A 25,695-nucleotide genomic window follows, 5' to 3' on the forward strand; every position below is an offset into this window, starting at 1 on the left:
TTTGCACGTTACTTAAATACATAAATTATTTTGCCAGTTAAATTTTAAAAATAAAAATTTAAAATTAAATAAAAAATTTACAGGTAAAATAAGTGTTTATAAGCTGATATGATATTTGAGGACAAAAAAAGTTGAATTTGATATCATTATCTTAAAGCATGATTGTGAAATCAACTAAAATCTATCATCTAATGGAACATTCTTATTTGATTTCCTTTTCAATCATTTTCTTCTTTCCCAAGAGCCAATTCATTCTTTTAACCTTTCCCCCTCTTGTATTTCTCTTCTTCCAAAATTCCTTATAAATAGCTTTCACTCCCTATCTTGAGTTATCGGTTCTAGTTTGCCTTCTACATTACATACGTTGATTTGGTTCAAAAAAAAATATTTAACTTTGGTTTAAATTGCTATACGTTCCCTTACAAATGGATAGAGTCACAAGGTTGATTTCGGAGAGACCGGTAGTGATCTTTAGCAAAAGTACATGTTGCATGAGTCACACTGTCATGAGGTTGTTGAGTGGCTTTGGAGTTAACCCAGCAGTGCATGAGCTAGATCAGATCTCGAGAGGTAGAGAAGTGGAGCAAGCTCTCTCTAGGCTTGGATTCAATCCTACTGTTCCAGCTGTCTTCATTGGCGGTGAATTAGTTGGTGGTGCTAATGAAGTCATGAGTCTTCACCTTAATCGATCTCTTATTCCCATGCTTAGAAAAGCTGGTGCTCTATGGGTTTGAACTTCACCCTAGCTATATCGAATAAATTAACCGTCGTGATCATAGTTCATATGCTTAGATAAGAGCTAGTACTGTTTTATGGGTTCGAGCTTCCTTCTCCATCAAGTAAAGTGAATCGCATTAAACTATTACACGAAGCATTAACTTATATGTAGTGTATGTAACTCTGACTATCCCTTTTTGTAGTACTTGAGTTTTAATGTCATGGTAGTCTCTTTGTGGAATAAACATTAGGCCTTTTACTTTATTTTGTTGTCAAGTTGAGGGCATATTTTACAATCCATCATCTTAAAAGCATGCAATTTGGGCATTGAACCTTTTTTTTTTTTTGTCTTTGTGTACTTTTGGACCTCTATTTTCTCCCACTTCTAGGTGAGGTGTCACTCCTAATTTGAGAACTTTTTTTTTTCTTATAATTATTATCTTTCAAATTAAATCATTCTTAATAACTAAACTTACAAAAAGAAATTTAAAATAATTATATACATTGGTTTTAAAATTCACATGAAATATTTAATATATTAGGTTTGTAGCCATGATTCTCGCTCGTGTGGATTCAATGAAACAAACAATCCTACCTTACACCAAAACAATGGAACGTATATGAGTTTCTTACGTTGCTTGTATTTTTGTCCTTTTTTTATTTGAGTTGATACCCCTACGTTGTGTTATAGTTAAAAATCAACTAAACATTTTTTAAAATTGAAATAAATTAGGAACAAACAGAAATAAAATAATAAAAAAAAAAGCAAATATACAAGTATAAATAATATATATATAAAACTAGACGATTCACCCTTGATTTTAAGAAAAAATAAATATCTTAATTATAACTATTGAACTATAACTCTATCGATTTTTTTGCTTAATAAGTATACGATACTTCTAAAATATACAAAGAGGGACATGGAAAAAATAAATTCCAAATGAAATTTAATCTGATGAGACAAGGTTAAGTAAAAGTGAAATGAAATTAGCGGTATCTTTACGTTGTTATAAATTTTATTATTGCGCAGATTTCTCTTGCCTAGTTCTACGGTTAAATTATATACTTTACTAACTATGATTAACTTTCCAAACATTTATAAATTTCAACGTATACACTTTAGCTCTAGAGGTTGTTTTTTTTCTAAATTTTCATCAACTTTATATGGTATGCATAGTTTCATAGTTCATTCAACGCAAAAGATAAAACTTTTCATAATGATAATGTTTAAAATGAGAACTTACTATTACTAGAATATTGAAATTGAGACAATTTTTAAGGTTTAAAATTATATTATAACTCTTATCAAAGTTTGAGGCGTAGTTTGATGAAATTACAAGTTTATGGTAAGAATTCAAATAACTTTGACAAATTTTGGTCATAACTGATTTTTCCTACTTTTTTTTTTTATTCAACGATTAAAAGGTAGGAGATAGGCTAAAGTTGACTTAGATTAACAATAATGATCATCTATCCTAATGGTGAGAGGTTTGATCTCACATCTTCGTACTTGTTGTAGAGTGGAAAATAAAATAATTAATTTTACAAAGTTGTATTTAAGTTGACAAAGCATACAAAACTAAATGTACCGAGAGAGGAAAGGTGTTTTTCGTAGAAGTAACTAAACATATTTTAAAATATTGAAATGAAAACAAATTTGATATCCAACACAATATTAGTTTGTCAGTATTATTATTATTATTATTATTATTTTAATAATCTCTATTTTTTTATACAATCGACATATTTAATTAACGACTAACACAAACGACTAGGGTGTCAATAGCAATCCTAAATAACTTGTACACTTTTTGACATTTTTTTTTATAATAAAGATGTGGGATTCGAACCACAAACATATGTTGATCGATAACACATATCACATGTCATTTGATTTATGCCCGTTTTGATCTTTTTACAAATTGCACGTACCTTTTTACATATTCTAAATCAATGATATTTATTCTCAATGATTTTGTAACCTACAAGAGTACATCAATATCAAATATATTTTATAACTATCTCGATAGATGACAAAAAGACAATAACAGAGTTCAACGAACATAAAATCTTATACTATCAACTTTAGTAAGTAGTCAAAAATTGGTTAAATTACTATAGTACCCCCTTCAATAACCTAGATGGATAAGTAGTAAAGATATTAATTAATTGCTTTCTAACATTCATTCATTGATTTGGATCTTTGTCATGATTATGGATAATTAAACTAATAACCAACCGATCGCATTTTTAAATGATTTATTGATGGGCTGACAAGAAGAATGACAAAATTAGGGGTTTGCTTTGGATAAATGACAAATTTAGTTTTAAATTGACAAAATTGCATGACATAAAATTTTTAAATAAAAAATGAGAGAACAATGCCTTAAATAACACTATCTAAGTGACAAATGTGATTTCTAAATACACTTGTAACATAATCCACAAATACCTTATAATTAATACAAACTATGCACCAACACTTAAATATTATAATTTTTTTAAAAAAAAACCATCAAATCATCTGTAAGATATCACATCCCATTCAATTTGTCTATGTCATTTCACATCCCATTCATTATTTGAAGTTTGGAAGCAATTGAAATCCCTAGCATCTCCTTGTTCACTTTTGAAAACCCGAACATTTCTTTGTCTCATCTCATTTCCTTCGATTAGCATCTCCTTCCCTTGACATCTACTTTGTTGCGCTGCCATATCTTCTTCGTTCGATTAGCATCTCCTTCGTGTCGGCATATCTTTGTTCGTTGTTTGTCGTTCTTGACATTTTGGTTCGTCGTTCATCGTTTTTTGTTCGTCATTCCTCACTTCTCCGTTCGCGGTTGAATCTTTAACGTTGAAGAACGATTCGGCTTTGTCTTGGCATAATTTTAGGGATTCAAAGCAATAGTATTAATTAAGTTAAGGTGTACAATTTGAATTTTAAAAAATTTTAAAAATTTTGAATTAAAACCGTGATCTATAGAGTAAAATTAGGGAGTGATGCATATGAAATATTATATGTAGCATAATTGTAGGGATTCAAACTAATAATCTAAAATTGATGTATATAATTTGTATTTTAAAATATTGTTAAAATTTTGAATTAAAACTAATTTTATAATAACAATATTTTAAAATATGTATGTGTGTGGGTGCAAGTTAAGAATATAAAATTAATGTATTTATGTATGTTTTTTCATAAATAATTTGTAAAATAAAAAAATGTTAAAATTAAGGGATTATCCCTTCTATTTGGCATAATTTAATGAATTCAACTTAAGAATCTAAAATTAATGTATTTATGTATGTATTTTTATAAATAATTTTAAAAAAATTAAAAAAATGTAGAATTATAGATTATTCATTATCTTTTGCATAATTTTACGGATTCAAATTAAGAATCTAAACTTATCGTATTATGTGTGTTTTTATTGTAAATAATTTAAAAATAAAATTAATGGATTATCTATTATCTTCAGCATGATTTTACGAATTCAATTTTGAATCTAAAATTAATTAATTTATGTATGTTTTTTCGTAAATAATTTAAAAAATAAAAAATTGTAAAATTAATGGATTGTCCATTGTCTTTTGAATAATGTTAATAATAAAAATATTCATTTATTTTTATTGGATCTAATTAAATAAACCATTAATGTAATAACATACTGAATCATACTAAAATTAATTCATCCCTGCAATATTAAATATTCTCTTACATTTAATTAAATAATTACTTAGTTTTAGTTTCTATAAAAAAAATTGGTAGAATGAATATAGATATTTAACTTAGAACATTAGTCTGTATAATCAAACACAAACGTTAAAGTCTCATATAGTTGTGTTTGTACTCTCAACTTCAAGGTCTAAGATTTGATTTTTCACCCTATGCATTAATTCAATGTATTTACCAGAAAATTCATCAACAACAATTTGATGATCAATTTAATCGAGTTTGAAAATTATGTGAGTCGCACTAACTTTTTTGTTTCATTTGAAAAAATGTAGCTCGATTATTTTTCATGCAAATACAACTCTCAAAATTCTAGGATATAAATTGATTTTTGCCATAATAAATATTGAAACTATACCAAAACTCTCTATATTATTAAGATCTTAACTTACAAAAAAACTACTCTTTTAACACAATTATATATTGAGTTGCTCTCGATGAGATGAAACTAAAAAGTAGAAAAATAATAAATGGATGAAATTTAAAGATTAAAATATAACTAAAAAAACATAAGAAAAAAGAATAATACTTAAATATAGCATTATCTATCAATAGATTTTCAAGAGTTTTTGCACTCTCCCAAATTAAACGACCAAATGAAATTCCTACCTAATAGTTAAAAAATCTTAAGATCCTGACACACTATGTTTGCATCCAAAGCTAAGGAGGCAGCCCCTTTTTAGTGACCGACTTGTCCACTCATTTAGTACTCGATCGATTTCATCCATTAGTATATTCAAGTTCACCATTTTATTCATCAAGGGTTGTTGAGAAGTAGCAATGTAACTTGGAATGAGTAGCAAATCAGCGAAACAACAGTAAGAAAGATGGTTGGGATGAAAGTTGTGGAAAGACAATGAGTTTGGGTAATATGATATTGTTGTTGTTAGGTTGTTAAAAATTTTGGAAAGGTAATGAGTTTGGGTAATATGTTATGGGATAGCAAAAGGTTCTATATCCTCGAATTCTGTAATGAAAACCATACAAAAATCCATCAGTAATCTCCGGCGAAAACTTGAGCGTCTTCATCATCTTCGCATACGCCAAAGCTATCAACAAACTATCAGAACCATCGTTGAAAATAGTGTCGTTCACATTGATAACTCGGCGAGTCTCCTAAGTCCAAGTTCACCGTTTATCAAGTGTTCACAATTGCGAATCATGTGCTTGAGGTCGTTCACTGTACCAAGGTGACGTTGAGCTATGATGGCGAATTCCACCATGGACTCCGGCATGATTCTGATCATCAATAGCTTTAACAAATAAGCAACATCGTAAATTCCATGAAATGTGATCCATTTGGTTATTCGATTGCTAGAAAAGATCGGCAGAAATGTACGTCGAAATTCAGCCGATGGAATTCCGTCTTTCCTCTATTTCTTGAATTCGAACCCTTTGTTGTTCTTCAAATATTGAATTGACGTAGAACTAGAGAAGTCTGTTTGTTCATCAAAATCATAAAAGGTGAACACCCAAGACAACCCAACATGCTCGTTCTCATCCATCAGAGTGAGACCTAGTTGAAGAATTTTCAAATGGTTTAGATTGAACTTCAAATCTTGGTAGAAATGTTCCTCGGGAGCACCTCTCGGAGTTGATCGGAGACTCAGTGTTCATCGCGACTGGAAACTTGAAAAGTTGGTTGTTGAGAATGACCAATTCTTGGGTGAGATTATGATACCAAACTCGTCGAACGAAACTCATGATTTAACAAAAGTTTTTACGTCGAGAGATGATTGATGATTGTTGGGTTCTCTGAACATATATAAAGAGAAATTTGGAATGGAGATTTGTAAAAGGAAAAGGAATTGAGTTTTCTTAAGGAAAAAGGAAAAGGAAAAATAAATTCCACTAATTAACTATTTTTTATTAAATATTTATTTTATTTTTTATTTTAATTGGACCAAAAATATATTATTGGATTTGTAGCATAAAAATATTTAAGGGAAAAGGAAAATATATTTTTTTTTCTATTTTAATGTAAGCGTAAAATAATTATTCATTAAAGGGACATTTTTAATAATAACAAAATATTGAAACTATTTATGAAATATAACAAAATCTATCAAATTCTCTATGGTTCATTGAAGTTTTTATTTTTGCTATATTTTGTAAATAGTTTTTTTCTATTTATAACACTTCTCCTATATTTTTATAAATAATATTAATTTTTCAGAATAATAATATCAAATTTAGTTCATCATTAGATTATAGTTTTAATATTAATTTTATTTTTGAACTTTTAATTTTGGTTTAACCAATAAATATATATATATATATATATATATATATATATATATATATATATATATATATATATAACTTTTTTAGTATATATAACAAAATGAACAAAAATATTTGTAAATATAACAAAATATCATTGATAGATATCGATAGATAGTTGATAGATAAATATCATCTATCACTAATAGAATATGAAACTTTTTTACAAATATCATTGATAGATATCGATAGATATCATCTATCACTAATAGAATATGAAATTTTGTTATATTTATAAATATTTTTGATGATTTTATCATTTACTCTGTATTTATTAAATTATTTTTAGTAATTAAATTAAGTAAATGTTAATAATAAAATTATTCCTTTATTTTTATTTGAAACTAATTAAACAAACCATTAATGTAATAACATACTGAATTAAGGTGTAGAATTTAAATTTTAATAAAATTTGAAAATTTTGAATTAAAACCGTGAGTTATGGAGTAAAATTAGGGTGAGATACATGTGGCATAATGGATTCAAACTAAGAATCTAAAATTGTTGTGTATGATTTGTATTTCAAAATATTATTAAAAATTTGAATTAAAATTAATTTTATAATGAATAACAATATATATATATATATATATATATATATATATATATATATATATATATATATATATGTTCGTTGGAAGGTCCAATTAATATATGTACGTTTTTTCATAAATAATTTGAAAAGTAAAAAAATGTTAAAATTAAGGCATTATCCATTGTATTTGGTATAATCTTAGGAATGCAAGTTAAAAATATAAAATTAATGTATTTATGTATGCTTTTTTATAAATAATTTAAAATTTTGAAAAATATTAAAATTAAGTGATTATCCATTATATTTGACATAATTTATGAATTTAAGTTAAGAATCTAAACTTAATGTATTTATGTATGTTTTTAAATAATTGAAAAAATAAAAAATCGTATAATTAATAGATTATCCATTATTTTTGGCATAATTTTATGAATTTAAATTAATAATCTAAACTTAATGTATTATGTGTGTTTTTTTCGTAAATAATTTAAAAAATAAAAAATGGTGAAGTTAATGGATTATCTATTATCTTTGACATGCTTATATAAATTCAATTTTGAATCTAAATTTAATTAATTTATGTATGTTTTTTCATAAATAATTTAAAAAGTAAAAAATAGTGAAATTAATGTATTGTGCATTATTTTTTACATAATTTTATGAATTCAATTTAAGAATCTATAATTAATATATTTATGTATGTTTTTTCTTGGCATAATGTTAGGAATTCAATTTAATAATATAAAATTAATATATATAATTTGGATTTTACAAATAGTGTTATAATTTTGAATTAAAACTAAGGGTGGAAAATAATGTTAGAATATCAAATATGTATGATGTATTTTTATGTATATTTTTCATCAATATTTCGAAAAATAAAAAATGCAATCTTTGAAAGTTATTTTAGGGAATCTGAATTCAAATTGACGATTTTAAGGGATGGTGTAGATTGAAATTGTTATTATTAATTTGTAATATATACTATTTAATATATATTTTTTTAAATAATATGAAACATACAAATTCGTTAATTACTTGATTTTGTATTCTAATAAATGAGGATGTTGAAACTAATGTCATATCTTCAGAGATTGTTGGAACAATATAATATCTTTTTTATTTAGTTAAGAATTATCATAAGTGAGTGTTTACAAATACACTGTATTGGTGATATGTGATATTTTGTTTGACTTTTTGATCACAACAAATACACTATGGATGTGTTTGGGGTGGGGTTTTAGGAGGAAAAGGATTAGGAAATTAGACCAAACCGTGTTTTGCCCAAGGAATATGATAAATAATCATAATCCCTAAATAACCCTATCTTATCCTATTTTTACTTTCTTACAACCCTACATTACCCTACCTAAATAACCCAATCTAAATTCTAATATTATTTTTTAAATTACTACAATCATAATCCTTCCCCCAAACACATATTATTATAACACTACTATCACAATCTCTTCTCCAAACACATACTATTATAATACTACCTTTTATATTTTTTCTCCCAAACACATATTATCATAATCATTTTCTCCCATAACTATTTCCCTCTCCCAAACGCACCCTATATGTCTATAGGCATTTGTCATCTATGAAAGGATAAATTTGGACGAAAAATGAAAAAATTATTACAGAAGTTAGTTTTGTCGTAAATTAAAATAATACAGTAATTTGCTATTTTTCTTTGGGCTTGATTTGACTTGACTTTAAATGGGCCCAGTCAAACTATTTTTTGGGCCCCAAGAATCCGGAGGGCCCATGGAAGCCCATGTTCGGCACGCGAGAATCCATATCGGGCAGAATCCCGATTCTTTTCTCTCTTTCTTTTCCATCTGCTCCATTTTCCAACATCTCTGACACTCTCGTCCCCATTTTTGTTCGTAATAACTAAAAAGTGCCTTTCAAATATCATTTCCTTTTTCTTTCTGGTCCCCATACTTCTTCTTATTTGCTCCCTCTTTTCTTTTTTTACTCTGACCTATTTTTAGTCGTACTGTGGCCGTAAATTCTAAACCTTTTTACAACCAACAATCTAATCATTAACTTTATAATAATTTAGCATCTAAATTTTACTTATACACTCAAATTTACAATGATTCAATCTTTTTAATAAATTGCAATTATAATATTTTTAATAAATTGCAATTATAACAAAGTCGATCATGATAGGCTTTATTATTTGATTGACTTTTGACATATTTTGATACATTTGTAATTTTTTTAAATGTTAAATATACGTTAATATTTCGAATTTAATTCTTATATTTACAAATATACTTTAATTATATTTATAAAATTGAAACCAAATCTTGAAAATATTTGTAATTCATATTTTTATTATAAAATATTTACTAAGGATTATATTGTAACATATTTCCAACAAGGATAATTATAATATGTAGTAATTTTTAGAATAATTATTAAGTATATATCAGTATTTTAAAAAAATTACAAATATAACAAAGTTTATCGGTCATAGATTTCTATCGTTGATAGACTTTTATGGTTTATCGGTGATAGACCAACATTTGCTACATGCTCTATCAGTAATAACTTTTATAATTGATAGATTTTGACAGATTTTACTATATTTGCATTTTTTTTTAAATGTTGCTAACAATTTACAAATATATATATTTTTTTTCCTTTATGTATGTGTTCAAAGTTGGCTATTATGGATGTGTGATCGTGGACTAAATAGTATAGTCCAAAAATTATTAGAAGATTTTGAGAACAAATATATATATATATATATATATATATATATATAAATAAAGACAAAACTCATAATTCACACAAGAGAGAGAGAGGGGTAAAAAAAGGGATTAGAGGGAAAAAAGAAGAGAAATAGGGGACCAAAAACAGAAACAAAAAAGAATATATTATAATTTTTTATTTATAAATTAAATTATAAAAAGAGAAATTAAATGAAGTAGGGCCCACCCATGTTTGTCTGTGGAGCAGATAATCCTCTCCTCGACTCCTCCCTCCAAAATCAACGGTCATTTCTTATTCTTTATTTTCCTTCTTCACTCTCTCCTTCTTGTCTTCTTCTTCTTCTTCTTCAACTGTAGCTTCCTTTCACTTCACATGGCCTATTCTAGCATTCTCCTTCTCTCCTCTTCCCCCCCCCCCCCCCACTACTACCTGACAAAACTCCTTGCTAATCTGCGCTTCCTTTAAGGTCACTTTCTTCCTTTGTCTTTCTTTTTCCAGTGGACGAATGAACGAACGAACCAAAAAGTAGCTGATCCTCCTCGGAGTTTGGCCCCCTTTTGTCGCAGGATCCAATGTCTTTTTGATTGATTTCTTTCTATTCTATCGCTATCCCGCCTCTATCTCTATTGCGTGTCTCAATACTTTGCTTCTGTGGTTGTTTTGGTTGCATTCCGCTACCTCTTCTGGACTCCGAGGGTTTTTGTTGTTTGGCTCGTGGTTGTGTACCTTCCCTTTGATGGTAATGTGGTTTTTTTTTATTCTCTCTGAAGTGGTTAGGGTTTTGGAGTGAGGAAGTTTCTGGTGGTGGTGGTGAAGAAGTTTTTAGTCTGTGAAAATGTTCGGGTTTCGGAGGCGAATGAAGCTTGGAAGGTGAGTGATTGTGCCAGTTTTATGTGTTATGCAATATTTGAAGTTTTTTTAGATTTATTTGATTAAACAAGTTCTTATCTTGTTAACTGCTAGGAAATGGGACTTAGTGAGGCTACATTTTGCATTTTTTGATTGAGAATTTCTATTTCGTTACTGTAGATTGAAAGTCCAGCTTTCGGATCCTGCTCAGGGAACTAGGAGTCCTATTCGAAACCCCAAACGAGGGAGCAGCTCTAATGTAACACTTCTTTTTTTTTTTGGATGCTTTAGATTTTTGTTTGAAGTAGAATAGCTCGTTTCTTATGTCCTTTTCGCTGGCAGAGTGAATGTGCTGCGCCGGCTAGTAGGCATTCTGAAGAGCATGATGAGGGGCAACGAGCTTCTGACGTTCCAGATATTAGTAATAATGGTGCTTCGGGACAGTCTGAGAATTGGATGGTCTTGTCGATTGCAGGGGAAAAACCAGCTCCTCGTTTCAATGTATATTGTTTGATTCCACTTTCTATTGCCATCAATGATAATCTTGCACCGTTCTCCACTAAAAAAAATTGATAATCTTACACTAGTTTAGAGTTTAGACCTACATGTGTGGTTCTTCTAATGTTAAGAAGGTGAGTTGTTGCTCTTTTCTTTTGACAGCATGCCGCAACGGTGATTGGAAATAAGATGATTGTTGTTGGTGGCGAATCTGGGAGTGGATTATTAGATGATGTTCAGGTAGGAAAATCTTTCTTCTGCTTTGAATGGTTCATTTTCTTTGCACCAACATGTTACAGATTTAATAAATGTTCATTATACGACGTGAGTCACTCAAGTGATTGCTTTGCCTGTATGGATGTTGATTATTTCAGTTTTTATGCAGGTTCTTAATTTTGATAAATTTACTTGGACCAGAGCCTCATCAAAGCTTTACCTATCACCTAGCTCACTTCCATTGAAGATCCCTGCATGCAAGGGTCACAGCCTGGTAAGCTGTTACAAATAACATTAGCTAGCGAGTATTGTTGGAATGATATGCGTCCATGGAACTAATTATGCGATGAGGATAGGTTGTTGAGTTGAGATTCAGTGACTTCTTTAAGTAAGAATATAAATCCAAGGGTGTAATTGATAGACTAAAAGGATGATAGAGATTTGTTTTAATGAGCAACTTACTTATAGTTTTAGGTAGTGTTTAGTTCTATTGAATCATGTTTACCAGTTCCTATAGAGACTTATTGACTTAAATACGATTCCATTGTACTTCTCATTAAAAGAATAAAAGAAAAAATAAACATGTTTCTTTGCAGGGAATTTGGATTGAGAGGAATAATAGAATTTTTAGAGAAATGGAGAGATTGAGAGAGGAAGTGAAAGGTAATTAGGTTTAACTCCTAGTTGTGGTAGTCGATGACTAGGTCCTTTTGTAATTATGGGCTTGGTTTTGTTCTTAGATAGTTCTCTTCTATAGCTAGGGTTGATCCCTCATTTGTTGTGGGAACTCGTTTTTTGTGTGCCTTGTATTTCTTTTCTTTCATTCATTATGAATGCGATTTCTTAAAAAACAACCAAATTAGAGTAGGATAGTAGTTTTCAGCAAGATATTAGATTACAATATCCTCCATGGAGACGAGTTCTACAATGTTATTGCCCGTTCACTCAGTACGGTCACACACTCCTTATGGCATCTATTTTTGTTAACTTGCATCTCTAAAATATATTTCTTGCTTGTTTAAAAGGTTTCTTGGGGGAAGAAAGCTCTCTTGGTTGGGGGTAAGACAGAGCCAGGAAATGAGAGAGTGGCAGGTCAATATTCTACTTTTAGTATTGATACTGGTCTCCTTTTGTTTTGCAAGCTAATCTTTGTGGTGATTGCAGTGTGGGCATTTGACACAGAGACAGAATGTTGGTCGCTGATGGAAGCAAAGGGAGATATACCTGTACTGTTTTACATTTTATCTACCTTGTCGTAATTTAAATGTTTCTTTGTTACCCAAATCCCTTATGAAGTTAATTATTGCAGGTCGCTAGAAGTGGTCACACTGTAGTTAGAGCTAGCTCTGTTTTAATCCTTTTTGGAGGTGAAGATAGTAGGAGGAGAAAACTCAACGACCTTCACATGTTTGACCTTAAATCTTTTACTTGGCTCCCTCTACATTGCACGTGAGTAACCTTGGCGTTGGTTGAATTCTTAGTAGTACTTTTCATGAACTTTTGCATAATTAATGCTATGTTATTCTTAGAGAACCTTTTATTTTCCATTCTCTTTTACACTATTAGGGATATTAGATCTTTTCTCCTCCTCCTTATATTTCCGTATTTATGTCAGAGGAACGGGACCATCTGCAAGATCCAACCATTTGGCAGCTCTTTATGATGATAAAACTCTACTTATATTTGGAGGGACATCAAAATCCCGAACCCTGAACGATTTATATTCGCTTGACTTTGAAACAGTATGTGAAGATGCTTCATTACAAAATTAACCCCGTCTATAATCCAGAATGTCAACGGAATATAATCCTGATTGCATGTAGAACTATTTTTTAACCTTTGCCAGATGGTATGGTCAAGAATAAAGGTACGGGGTTTTCATCCATCACCTAGAGCTGGTTGCTGTGGCGTTCTCTGTGGAACTAAATGGTGCATAGCAGGGGGTGGAAGCAGAAAAAAGAGTATGTTCATGGTCCAAGAAACAAGTGCTTGAACTTCTTTGCTTATTTTATTATTATTGTTGTTGTTGTTGTGCTGTGTTTGAGAAATACATGCAATCTGGTTTAATGGAATTACTATATTACTCTTTTTTATGCTCTATTATGTCAACATACCTGGTTTCGATGCTCAGCCACATGTGTGATTTAATATATCTTAGCCAATCTCAGTAATAAGATAGTGATACTAGCCACTAGAACCCCTTTAAATTATTCCAATTCTAGCACAACTGATGATAATGCGTTTCGAGTTTCCATTTGGTGAATATATTGAATCTTCCTATAAAAAATGGTTAATATCTTCAAATCCTTAGTACATCCATTAGGTTGAAAGTACCTTTTTTTTAAATTATTTTTTTATGTTGGTTATATCTCTATATAATGCGAATTCCACATCATTATCTTTTTTACCACGATCTGATTTCTCTTTCTCGTTTTTTTCCCTCTGCTCCCAGGACATGCGGATACTTTGATCTTTGACATACTGAAACTTGAGTGGTCCGTTGCTCTCACATCACCTCCATCTTCTGTTACCACCAATAAGGTGAGTGGGGAAGATTTTGAGTATGTTGCTATATGTTGGCAATTTGCTATTTAATAGTAAGATATTCCCTCTAGAAGGGAAAGCTACCATCTTTTTAGTGATGGAGCTTTATTATTGTTTTAATCGATTCTTGCGGTGAACTCAGTGGATCATAGCTGCTTAGTGCGTCTTCAGGATTTTATGTTTTGGACCCTGCAAAACATTCTTTTGAAAAAACGACTGGAAGGCAGATTAGGGCTAAATCCCTTCTCATTATCGGTGATTAAAATTTAAAAGTCTGGCTTTGCATCAAACTGTTTTTTTGGACATTTATTTTGCCAGTAGCATAGTCAGTCTCCAAGAGGGTCTTGCACCTTGGGGCTGGGGTATGTCTGGGCACTGAGTTGAGTTCATATGAATTTTTTTTTGGATACTGAGTTAATATAAAGTTAGAACATAATATATAGGAGTCAGAAAGTTTCTGTTTGGAGTGTAGAGTTGTAAGATGGAGTTTCTCGATAAACATGCAAAATAAAAAAGAAAAAAGAAAAAAAGAGAAGATGGTTGATAAATGAACGATGAGTTGTTTAATGCCAACTTACGAAGTAGATAAGCCAAACACTCCTAAATATATAATGGTTTCGATCATATACCAGCTATTGTAGATATATATTTTTATTTTAAAACTTTTTGGTTTCAGGTAAAATCATTTGAAGCTTTACTATTATTTTGTCCAACTATGTTGAATGGTAACTTAAGATAGATATGTTCTTAGGGTTTCAGCTTAGTGCTCGTGCAGCACAAGGAGAAGGATTTTCTTCTTGCATTTGGGGGATCCAAAAAGGAGCCATCAAATCAGGTGACATTAAATATTATATTATTTTTTTCTTCTTTAGTCACTGAAGTGGTAAATTGTTTTCTTATAATTCTCTCCCTTCATGGTCGCCCCAGGTTGAAGTATTGACCATGGAAAAGAAGGAGCCATCTTTGAGGCACCGATCCAATCCCAGTAAAATCCTGAAAACTTTTAGTTCAATTCAAGCATTTCTTTTTCAACTTTTGCGTGGAAACTTAGTGATTCTTCCTTACGCATTCAGTTGACTCAACTGCTAGACAAAATCTAGCATCTGCTATTGAACATGGTTCTGGAAGAAAATCCATTTCAGAGACCTCACTTGTCGATCCAAATCCTATTCCTGGAAATATTTCACTCCGCAAGCAATTTCATAATGATGAAGCCTTTGACAAAACTACTAAGATAGCCAAGACTGCAGAAGATGATTCCTCCACTTCTCAGGTAATTTCAAGTTGGTTATATTGTTATCACTCTCTATTATGCAAGTTACCTAGTGAGTTCAATTGTGTGTATCTTTGTATTTATTGGCCTTGGTACTTTTATGTAACTTTCCTTTTTAATTCATAACCTTCATTGTTTGATAAAGTTCCGGTCCTTCATTGTTTGATAAAGTTCCGGTCCTACTTCAACTATCATGTTGGTTCTTCTTATTGGCCATCCGTTAAAGAATGAGAAAACTATTATGTCGACATTCGTCATCCAAGCTTACTTTTGGCCCATTTTTAATGAGTAGAATCGTCATATATTTGAAGATAATCCGATTTTACTCGTTTCTTGTATCACCTTTTAAATACATCTCTTTCATGGTGTGAATTAACTTCTTTCTTTTTTTGTGATTATCACCTCACATCTCTTATATCTCAGTGGAATAACATTATATAATCTCTCTCGGTTGCTCCTTTTGATTTCAAAATTATATCATTAAAAAAATTTGTATATTTAATTAGTAAAAAAATAAAAGTGATATTAAACCTCGCGTTTGTTTCTTTAGCAAATTTCATACGTTCATGGTTGGTTGGTGTAGGTAACAGAGAACAAGTTGACTCAATCTGGGGGTGAATTCCATGGGGAGACACTGCCTTCAGTATACGAGTATGAAAGCTCAAATCCCTTCAAGGAAGGAGTTGGATACCATCCCATTGATAACACTGATCTATTCAGCGAAAACAGTGGTAAAATAGTAACATCATCCACTTTTTCAAGTATATATCAATTTTATGAAGCAAAAATGGCGGCCTTAATCAGAAAGAATGGAGTTCTCGAAGGGCAACTAGCAGCAGCAACGGCGAGCCGAGAAGCCGTGGAGAAAAACTTATCCTCTGCTCTAAAGATCCGGCAGGAGATGGAGAAAAGAATAGCTGATATGATAAAGGAAATGGAAATGCTGAGAGATAAGCTAGCAGGAGTAGAAATAGCAAAAGAAGAGGCCAATAGTCTGTCAAATATTGTCCACTCTGACAATGTACGCCTTGAACATGATGTTGCTTTCCTCAAAGCAGTTTTGGATGACACTCAGAAGGTATTATTATACTCGTATCGTGGTACGGTCTATGGCCGTGTCGTGTATAACATTGCATACCTACTATTGCCATGAGGCTCAAGTTTTTGTCATTATCTTTTTGGCTGTAGGAGCTTCATTCTACTAGAGGAGTCCTTGCAGGAGAAAGGTCTAGGGCCTTCCAACTACAGGTAGGACATTCTTGTGATCATAGTTCCTTGTATGATTTTGAAATAGTTAATATCGTGTTCACATTTGTTTAAGCTTTCAAATAAATTTTGATGTAGGAAGAGTAAGATTGAAAGTATAATATCAAAAATCAAATTAACTGACCGATTAAAAGTTTGTTTCAAAGTGAGATATTCTGATAACGAAAAAAAGTTCACTTAAAATCACTCTTAAATGTATTAGCAACCACGTTGGGACTCCACTGTCTTTCCATGTTACGTGTGGGTGTTTATAAGGAGCTCATTCAACCTACTTTTTCATTATGTTCCAATAGCACCGGTTAGGGGTATATGCGTACGAACAGTATATTTTTAGTAAGAACATTAACAATAAGGGAATTCGTTAAGGTTTTCGGTTAGGGAGCAAGAAGGATTGATTTTAGTGAGAAATTTCATCTTCGAAAATTTAGGGAGAGCAAAAGGAAACCATGTTTTTTTAAACCTTCCTATTTCGTGATACCCTAACACAATCTTAGTTCTACGGATTTATTTCTGTAAGTCATTAATTCTATGGTTGCAGGTAGAGGTATTTCATCTAAAGCAAAGATTGCAATCCATGGAGAACCGAGCACCGACACCAAGGAAACCGTTCCACATGTAGCAATACAATTCGAACAAACACGGTAAGCATCTGTAAATTAAAATGATTCCCAATTGTAAGGTTGTGGAGAGATTATTGTTGCCAGAAATAAGAGCTTATTGAAATCCATCTTCCTTGAGGTAACCAACAACGAGATATAAGATTTTGTAATGGGAACTTATCTCCACAAATTGATTCACAACAAATCAATAGGCTTAGAATGTGGTTAGTTGTAGCGTAGGGTTTGTTGAAACCTTTTGTATTAATTCAATTTAAGTGTAAAAAAGAGTTTGCCTAAATTATTTCTCTCTTTTGTCCTCTGCTGACAAATTCCATTAAAAGGAACCCTAGAGGGATAGGCTAACTGTAAAGAAACACTTTTACCAATTTTTTTTCCTTTATATTTTTTGAGAAAACCATTCATTAATCTTGAGAGATGTATTGCTTCTAGAAATTTGTTGTTCCAAGACGTATAGTGTAAGAAGGTCAAAATGTAAGCAAGTAAAAGTTATAGTAAAATTTCAAAGATCATGCAAAATTAATCCAAATAAACAAACTTTTATATAATAGTAGATATTGATTGAATATCTATTAATAATAAAATATCAAATTTCACTATTTTCTATTTTTTAAAAAATAAAATGTAAGTTATTACCAACTTTGAACCCGTTTGGATTAATTTAAAATATATATATTTTTCAAAAAACTTATTTTTCGTGAAATTGGTTTAAAATACAATTAGAAAACTATTTTGAATAACTTCCAAATACTCTATTTTTTCTAAAAATTACTTATTTTTTAAATAAAACACTTAAATGTAATCCATATACCAAAATGGTAGATAATGCGTTTGATCCGATGTAGAAGTTTCAACTTATCTTTAATTGAAAGTTTAGATATTGTTTTGGTCTCATTCATTTTATCTTTGTACTTTTAGAATTTAGAATGTTTGTTGTGACCTTTATACTCACGATGGGTCCCTTTATTATAACCGGAATATAACAAACTTTCAGATTCTATTAATAGTAGATATTGATTGACTATCTATTACTAATAAAATGACAAATTTTATTATTTTCTATTCTTTAAAATAAAACGTAAGTTAGTACCAATTTTAGGCTGTTTGGATTGATTTAAAAAATATATATTTTTCAAGAAATTCATTTTCGTGAAATTGGTTTAAAGTACAATTAGAAAACTATTTTGAGTAGTTTTCAAAAGCTCTATTTTTTTTTCAAAATAGCTTATTTTTTAAATAAAACACTTAAATTGTAATCCACATACCAAAATGGTAGATAATGCATTTGATCCGAAGTAGAAGTTTCAAACTGTCTTTAATTGAAAGTTTAGATATTGTTTTGGTCTCATTCATTTTGCCTTTGTACTTTTAGAATGTTTGTTTTGGCTTTTATAGTCACGATGGGTCCCTTTATTATATTATAGCTATTTTCCTAAACTTCAAGAGTAAAAATGAATCAGAGTGGACTAAATCAATATTTAGAAAGTACAAGCACTTAAACAAACCAAAATAAACAATTTTAGTAAACATAGTGACTAAAGTATTAATAAATTGAACTTTGCAAAATATCTTTATAATTTTAAAACTTTTGGACTTTGGTTCAAGACTTGTCACCGTCAAAAAGTTCCAAAAAAGAACATCGGGCCCTACACTACAACAAGAGTGACGCCACAACTTCTCATTAAATAGATATTGATCCATCAACTTCTCAATAATGGATTGAAATCGATATTCCCTTCTTTATAGGTTAGTTTACACTCAATTGGATTTTGACGTCGAAATGCTTAAGGCTGATTAAGAAAGCTATCCTTTTCACGTTACCAAAAATATGATGAGAGTGCTTTTGGGATGACCAATAACCACATTCATCATATTCAAAACCACTTCTCTAAGAGTAACAAAAAATAAAAGCATTTTTAGGAAGGAAAAAAACCAAATGCTTGGTAACTTACGCTAAAACCATTTTACCAAGTACAGTACTTTCTTTACGTGCCCTAAACGGCTTAAATCTAACTTGTTTGAGGTTGCTATGGAAGCAAAGCCAATTATCAGCTAACTTAACTTAACCTGGCTAGGATAGCGTAACAAAGCCTAAACCCTAAACCATAGCAAGAAAATTAGTAAATCTAACCAACATTTTGTGTTACTTCAAGCAAGTAGAAATTGAATATGGTTGCATAAAATGAGAGGGGATAGTAAATCTAATGGTATTAATAGAAAGTTAACAAAGCATAGAGATGTCACCTTTTGTGATTCGAAATGGCTTTATAATAATAATCTTGGTGTTTCTCCATGAAGAAGGCGCAGTTGTGCCGTATACATTGATTCACCCAATAATTTGGCTCTGTTTTCACATCTAAATACAACTATAAAAACAGTCAGAATCAGAACAGGATGTTAAAATTTAGTATATGTACCTCAAACATGATACAATACATTAAAGCAGTTATCTACTTTTACTTTAAAAAGAGGTTCGAAGGGATCAACTTGATGGTTCATGTTGTAAATCCGAAACTTAAAGAGGAGATTTCCAGGTTAGCAGAGAGGCAAGGGGTTTTTTAGTCATTCACTCTTCTTCTGGCTCTTCTTCTTCTTGGAGAAGGTTTTCTCTGTTATCATGAGCCCAAAAACCACGAACATCAATTAGCATGCTCGCAACCGTGCCACCTTGCTTGCAGTTCAGTAGATCAGTTGAAGTGATTTTAAGAGGGTCAACTGGCTTAACCATGTCCCATATCTCATCTCTAACATCTTCGATGCACAACTCGTAGTTTCCACCCTCAATCCATTTCTGATGTACATCTCTGTATATCATGGGGGAAAGTTTATTTTATTTCATCGTAAAATGCAAATTTCACAACTCAAACTACTTGAAAGTGCCTTCATACACGTGTAAAATAATAATAATGTGTACTTCATGTTTCTAGCATTTTGAGGCTTGTAGAATTTGCTCGATTCAACAAGCAGGAAAATACAGATATTTCATGTAGGAAGATTGTATCAGGTAGCATCACAGCTTTTGGATGCTCCCCTTCTTTTACTTCCTTCATTTGAGTATGAACTTGGTTCACAAGATTTATTTATGAAACTGGATTTGAATCTGGAAGTGCTTGAAAAATGTCGAACAAAATAAGATGCTCCCCTAGGAGAAATTAAATTGTATTTACCTGAAAAGAGTATGAATATCCACTGTTGTAAGGTAACCTCTCCCATGAAGATCAAGACATCGAAATAAATATGTCAACCCTTCCGGAGTATCTTTGTTTTCAAGGGCAAGGACAAAGTCCAGAAAACTATCGAAGTCCATCTCCCTTGTGTTTCCTCCACCTTTGCTTCGACGAACATGCTCATCAAATACTATTGAAAGAGAACTATTAGCTAACAGGTAGAGAACTAGCTTTTTGCAGAATGAGGGGAAGTCATGACAATAGCATTTGAAGCATGTTTTCTTAAGAATTAAAAAAAAAAAATTTATAAGAAAAATGATAGCATACGTTGAAGGATGGATGGCAAATGGTGACTGATGAGTTCATAGAATTATACTAGGAGGATGAAACGGGACAAACCTCTTTCAATGAAAATTTCAGTTAAAGTCCCATCGGCATATTCTCGAAGCTCTTGCTTGCTTAATGTTCCATTCATATCTTTATCAAGGGCCAAAAACATATCTGCAGGAGTAGAAGTACAGTCAGCAAGACAGGAACCAAAAATATAGACTCCTTTCCACATTAACCACATGCATCCAAGACACTAGAATCTAATCAGATGCAGAATCAACATAGCAAGATTGGAAAAGAACATCTAAAATAGTGAACACTTCAAACAAAAAATCATGGCATGGATAAAGGAAATAATACTCGGTGAATAGTTAAGTAAGATGAATGTTACAAACCACAAATGCGTTGAGCAGATGTTAGGGAGAACCAGTTCTCTGCTTGTTCGGTATCAGTAACTTCTTCCTCACTTTCCTATAGAAGAGATAATGTGTTAAAATAATAAAAATATCTGTATGCTATTCAGAACACTGGGTGGGGGTTTAAAACATACTTTTGTTTTTCTGTGATATCGAAATGGGTGGGGGTTTATTTTTTGTTCCCATACTCCTAAGTCTATAAATTTTTGTCCAAGCACTATAAAGGAAAATGGATTTCATAAAAATTGTTATTGGTTTCTACGAATTGCTTGTGTGTGCTTCATGGTCACACATTTGAACCTAACTTTTTCTAAAGCACTTTATGTTACATCAAACATGAAATTGTCGAGTTAAAAGTGCTTTTGGCTATGACAGAAGCTCACTGGAAATGAATTCGACTATTGCTTCATAATGGCTTTCTATCCACTTGTGTCATAAACCACAAATGAACAATTGTACATTGGTCCATTTGGGTGTATGAACATATTTAGATTTTTGCAATTAAATTAAATGTCAGAATTAAAAATACAGAACTCTTGTATCAGGAAATTAGAATCTTTTAGATTTTTAGGATAGTATTACAAATTCAGTTTTATTTATAGATCTAAGTTTAGGTTTGTCTAAACCAGAGCCAAGGTTAACACCAAAATCCATTTGGTGTTTGATAACAAAAGCATTGAGCATAACAATGCGTGATCTACCTGGTGCAGTTCCATTAATTCCTGCAGACAATTACTGAGCAGCACTTTCTTTATGCAGGCTTTTCCTATAAAAACAACAATGAAGTCAGGAAGACCCTTTATTTACAAGCTGTACACAAATTAGAGAATTCATGAATCAAGAGCTATTTATAATTAGCAATGTACCATAAAAGAAATGATGTTGAAGGGATTAAGTTTTAAGGAGCTACATAACATTTTGATAACAGATTCATAACTTAATTAAGGCTGTTCCCAAACCTCTTCTTGCAGGATCACAAAAGAAGAAGAATTTCCGAGCGGCTATACGACAATAAGTTTGCACAAATGATGCAGGAATATCTCGCAGTTGAGCCAAATTTGGAATAAGACCTCTGATATAGCCCTCCATTTCCTGCCAAAAAAAAAAAAAAAAAAACAATTAAGCATTCATTACTGTGGTTACATGAGTTGCTACAGGAATAAACTAAAATTTGCATAGCCAGTCTTTGAACACATAAATATGCAGCAGGCTCACATGAGGTTGAAGGAAACCATCAGAATCCTCATCAAGTTCACTCATATCAATTCGGGCTTGAGTCAGTGAGACCTGCAGAATATAGAGAAAATCACACATATTAAATTGACGTGGAAGAAGAAAACCCTCCAAACATCTCAATATCCTTCTCTCTAGACTTCTTACAAATAAACTAAGTAGATAAAGACAAGCCTTTTATTCAGCAGAGGAATATCTTAAAAGAAACTTATTGAAGTTTCACTCCCTTGGAATGGTTGTGCTTCATGCATGTGTGGAATCTTTTGAGGATGAAATGGAATGCTGATTTTTTTTCTTTTTCATCGATAGTTCTGAAGAATATCATGTAACTTAATAACTTCAGCAGAGACATAGGGAATTCAATTGGAAAAGGCTATTTGAATTAAAGCACACCATCTTAGGACCCAAACCCCCACGCTCCGCTTCAATTGACAACAAAAAGTTGCAAGGGGTAAAAAAGCAGCAGGGTGACAGATGATTTCTAAATGCAGTTGATTTCCATCAACATCATTTATGCTTAAAAATGGAAATAATAGAATATTGTTAAAAACATATTCCTATTTCCTTGGGTCTAAACTCACCGTTCTCATCACATAAAGGTAGAAGGGAAGGATTGCAATTCTTCCAGACTCGTCTTTCTCAAACTTCATGAAATTAGAGGGACTGAAAAATCGCCGGCATTTAGGTCCTATTTGCTCAGCACATACTGAAGCAATGTGGCAAAAATCTTCATAGTTCATCTACAGATTGAAAAATGAGAGAATAAACACATATTACTTTAGATCTAGCTCAATATGCTGCAATCATGAAAGCTAAAGAAACATATGAACTTTAAAATCAGAACAGAACACACAATATCTGAAGATGCTAAGTACTGTTGTACATGTACATTTGTCCTACTGAACATAACTAACAGTAGTCTACATGAGTCACTGAGTCCTATCTGGCAGAGCTTTTAATAGCAATCCCGGGACATATGCTAGTCGCCCAATGAACTTCAGCTTGAGGCATATAGCAGTCTAGCAGATAAAAACTAATGTGACATGTTCAGGACAAATATCAAGCTAGAGGCTCAGAAATTATATTACCTTTTCTGCACCAGTTGCATCATCAATCACACAGTTTTCCCTCAGGCAAACCCACATGGCATCTAGATCATCAGCATTTAACAGAAGATCTGATTGTTTCTGCAGATCAAGAATGTGGTATGTAGAAAGCTCAATACTGGTGTGGTGGTGCCCATGCAGATAAATCAAGGGAACATCAATCATTGAAATGGAGAAGAGTAATCATACCCTCAGGAATCTATACTTGGCAAGTCTCTGAACCCTGTGGCTGATGGATCCCTCCTCAGGTTTCTAAAGAATAGACAAATGAAAATTCAATGAAACAAAGAAAAATACACAGCACAGCTAAGTGTTGGGTTTGCAGCCTTCTATTCTGCATCTCTATGCACCACAGGGAAGGGGAAAAAACAATAATATGCAAAATTGTTTGCATCTCTTCTATCCTGCATCTCCCTACACCTCAGGAAAATATTAATATGCAAAATTGCATAGCTTCTACATTAGAACGTTATAAAGCATCTCTGTTTCTACGCAACATCAAAAGACTAACTATGCAGTAGAGTTTACTCTTAGAACATATGAACTATGATTACACATGCCTTCTTATAAAAACTTGGGATTGTACCAGCTTCAGCAGTTCTCCGTTGCTTCTCTTTGAAAATATCAAGTAGAATTTTTTTTGTCTCAAGCTCTACAAAAAAGAGGGGGGAAAGAAATTAAGTTCCCCATTTGACTGTCATACTTTTCATAATAACCATATTTAGTATTGCAGATACACAGTTAATCAAGATGAAACAGCAGTAAGAGTGGGAGAGGAGAAAACAGAAGAAGAAGACTGACAAGAAGAAGAAACGAGCTCATCATTGTCAGAAGCACTAATTACCAGATCATAATCAAGAATTTCAAGAATAATCCCAGCCAGGAAATTCAAGAAGTTCTAAAATGAAATTGATCCAAGAGGAAGGATAATCATTAGGAGTCCAAAACTTACTCAGTGAATGCCTATAGCACCATGGACTTTGCATATGCACATGCATGCTTAAAAGAGCCAAAGTAAAAGATCGATGTCCAAATGTAGAATAAAGGGATCATCAAGTAGCCTACATTCATCTTTGATCAAGTTTTTTCCTCAATGAACGTAAAAAAAAAATGAATTCATTTCAGGAGCCATGGAGTTGCTGCTATTTGGAATGAATTCAATATGCGATAACCCAAGTTGACTTGAAAAGGCTAAAGCAGCGTTTGATCCAGTTCAGTTTTCTATGCCTCTTCAAATAAACTGAGAGTTAGATTTTTTTTTTATCTTTTGTTGCTAAATACTGAGCACTCCACGTTTTACACCAAAACATTACAGATTTATAGCATTGAAACAACTTCCTATTTTCCTCCTCATTTTGTTAAGTAAGTTGGTCGCGACATACTTCACGACGATATATGTACCAAACGGAGATATTTACGAAATAGAGTAGAACTGCGTGCAAGAAAACTGAAAATTAACTGAAAGCAAGAAGAAGGACAAAAGTACGAACCCATCAAAGCTTCAGATCCCAGCCCGGTACCAGTTCCGATGAATCTACGGAGGTTCCTGACCCACAGCATAGACGAAGCTGGAGGGATCTTCCGTTGCGGGGGGTCGTGGCCTTCGCCATCACTGGAACCACTGTACATAGTTGAGCAATAATAACCGCGGGAACTCTCAAGGTTAGGCAAACAAGTGGAATTTGGAATGGAAATGGAGAAAATTCAGATTGAAAAAGCCTCTCAGCCGCCGGAGAGGCTCCAGTGAAGAAACCCTAGCTCCGATCAAGCCGCAGGTGAGTGGAAGGTGGCTCACGGATGAATGAAAGTTTGTGTATTCTATGGGTTGCTGATTTGGTTTCCGCTAATTAACTCACCGCTCGCCGGTCTCTTTTCAATCGCTCACACTTTACTAATACTTAATCAAAGAGGTCATGGATAAAACACTTTTCTTATTACAACATTTCTATATACACATTTACAAAAACCCAACAAAATCTACTCTTCTTAGTCATATAATTTATAGAGCTGAAATTTAAGTTTTCGTGAGCTTCATTAATACTTTCAAACTCTAAGCTCTATGGTCAGTTTTTCGATTGAATCAACTATGATCAGTTTAGTAAATGTTCAAATAAATTCAAATCATCCATTTAACTCTTTAAAAATATTTTTGAAATTTGTCGATTTAAAATTCTTTAAA

At 31.7% G+C, this 25,695-nt stretch overlaps 3 protein-coding genes and 1 non-coding gene across 4 annotated transcripts; 2 read left to right on the top strand and 2 right to left on the bottom strand.

Annotated features, from left to right (window-relative positions):
• The first annotated feature begins 324 nt into the window (after window positions 1-324).
• Window positions 325-981, top strand: LOC103483809 (monothiol glutaredoxin-S2). The gene has a single exon (XM_008440601.3). It carries the CDS (start codon window positions 426-428, stop codon window positions 732-734), a length of 309 nt encoding a protein of 102 aa, XP_008438823.1. The 5' UTR covers window positions 325-425; the 3' UTR covers window positions 735-981.
• A 9,335-nt stretch (window positions 982-10,316) lies between these two features.
• On the top strand, window positions 10,317-17,544 carry LOC103483810 (acyl-CoA-binding domain-containing protein 6). Its single transcript, XM_008440602.3, has 17 exons — window positions 10,317-10,871; window positions 11,031-11,109; window positions 11,193-11,351; window positions 11,511-11,588; window positions 11,734-11,838; window positions 12,590-12,656; window positions 12,729-12,790; window positions 12,874-13,013; window positions 13,180-13,306; window positions 13,411-13,525; window positions 14,017-14,105; window positions 14,860-14,943; window positions 15,036-15,093; window positions 15,182-15,381; window positions 15,965-16,459; window positions 16,570-16,629; window positions 17,186-17,544. Exons 1-17 carry the CDS (start codon window positions 10,837-10,839, stop codon window positions 17,264-17,266), a joined length of 2,034 nt encoding a protein of 677 aa, XP_008438824.1. The 5' UTR covers window positions 10,317-10,836; the 3' UTR covers window positions 17,267-17,544.
• Window positions 17,545-19,509: 1,965 nt separating this feature from the next.
• Window positions 19,510-25,470, bottom strand: LOC103483811 (probable serine/threonine-protein phosphatase 2A regulatory subunit B'' subunit TON2). Its single transcript, XM_008440603.3, has 12 exons — window positions 25,007-25,470; window positions 24,077-24,168; window positions 23,706-23,768; window positions 23,499-23,597; window positions 22,992-23,150; window positions 22,393-22,464; window positions 22,137-22,269; window positions 21,879-21,943; window positions 21,157-21,232; window positions 20,831-20,932; window positions 20,432-20,621; window positions 19,510-20,068 (listed from the first exon to the last, which is right to left on the bottom strand). Exons 1-12 carry the CDS (start codon window positions 25,143-25,145, stop codon window positions 19,831-19,833), a joined length of 1,428 nt encoding a protein of 475 aa, XP_008438825.1. The 5' UTR covers window positions 25,146-25,470; the 3' UTR covers window positions 19,510-19,830.
• LOC127150118 (small nucleolar RNA snoR104) lies at window positions 20,180-20,296 on the bottom strand. Its single transcript, XR_007822135.1, has one exon. It is a non-coding gene; the product is annotated as a small nucleolar RNA snoR104 (small nucleolar RNA).
• Window positions 25,471-25,695: the final 225 nt, after the last annotated feature.

The sequence above is a fragment of the Cucumis melo genome, chromosome 6 (genome assembly GCF_025177605.1).
Source record: "Cucumis melo cultivar AY chromosome 6, USDA_Cmelo_AY_1.0, whole genome shotgun sequence".
Taxonomy (NCBI): domain Eukaryota; kingdom Viridiplantae; phylum Streptophyta; class Magnoliopsida; order Cucurbitales; family Cucurbitaceae; genus Cucumis; species Cucumis melo.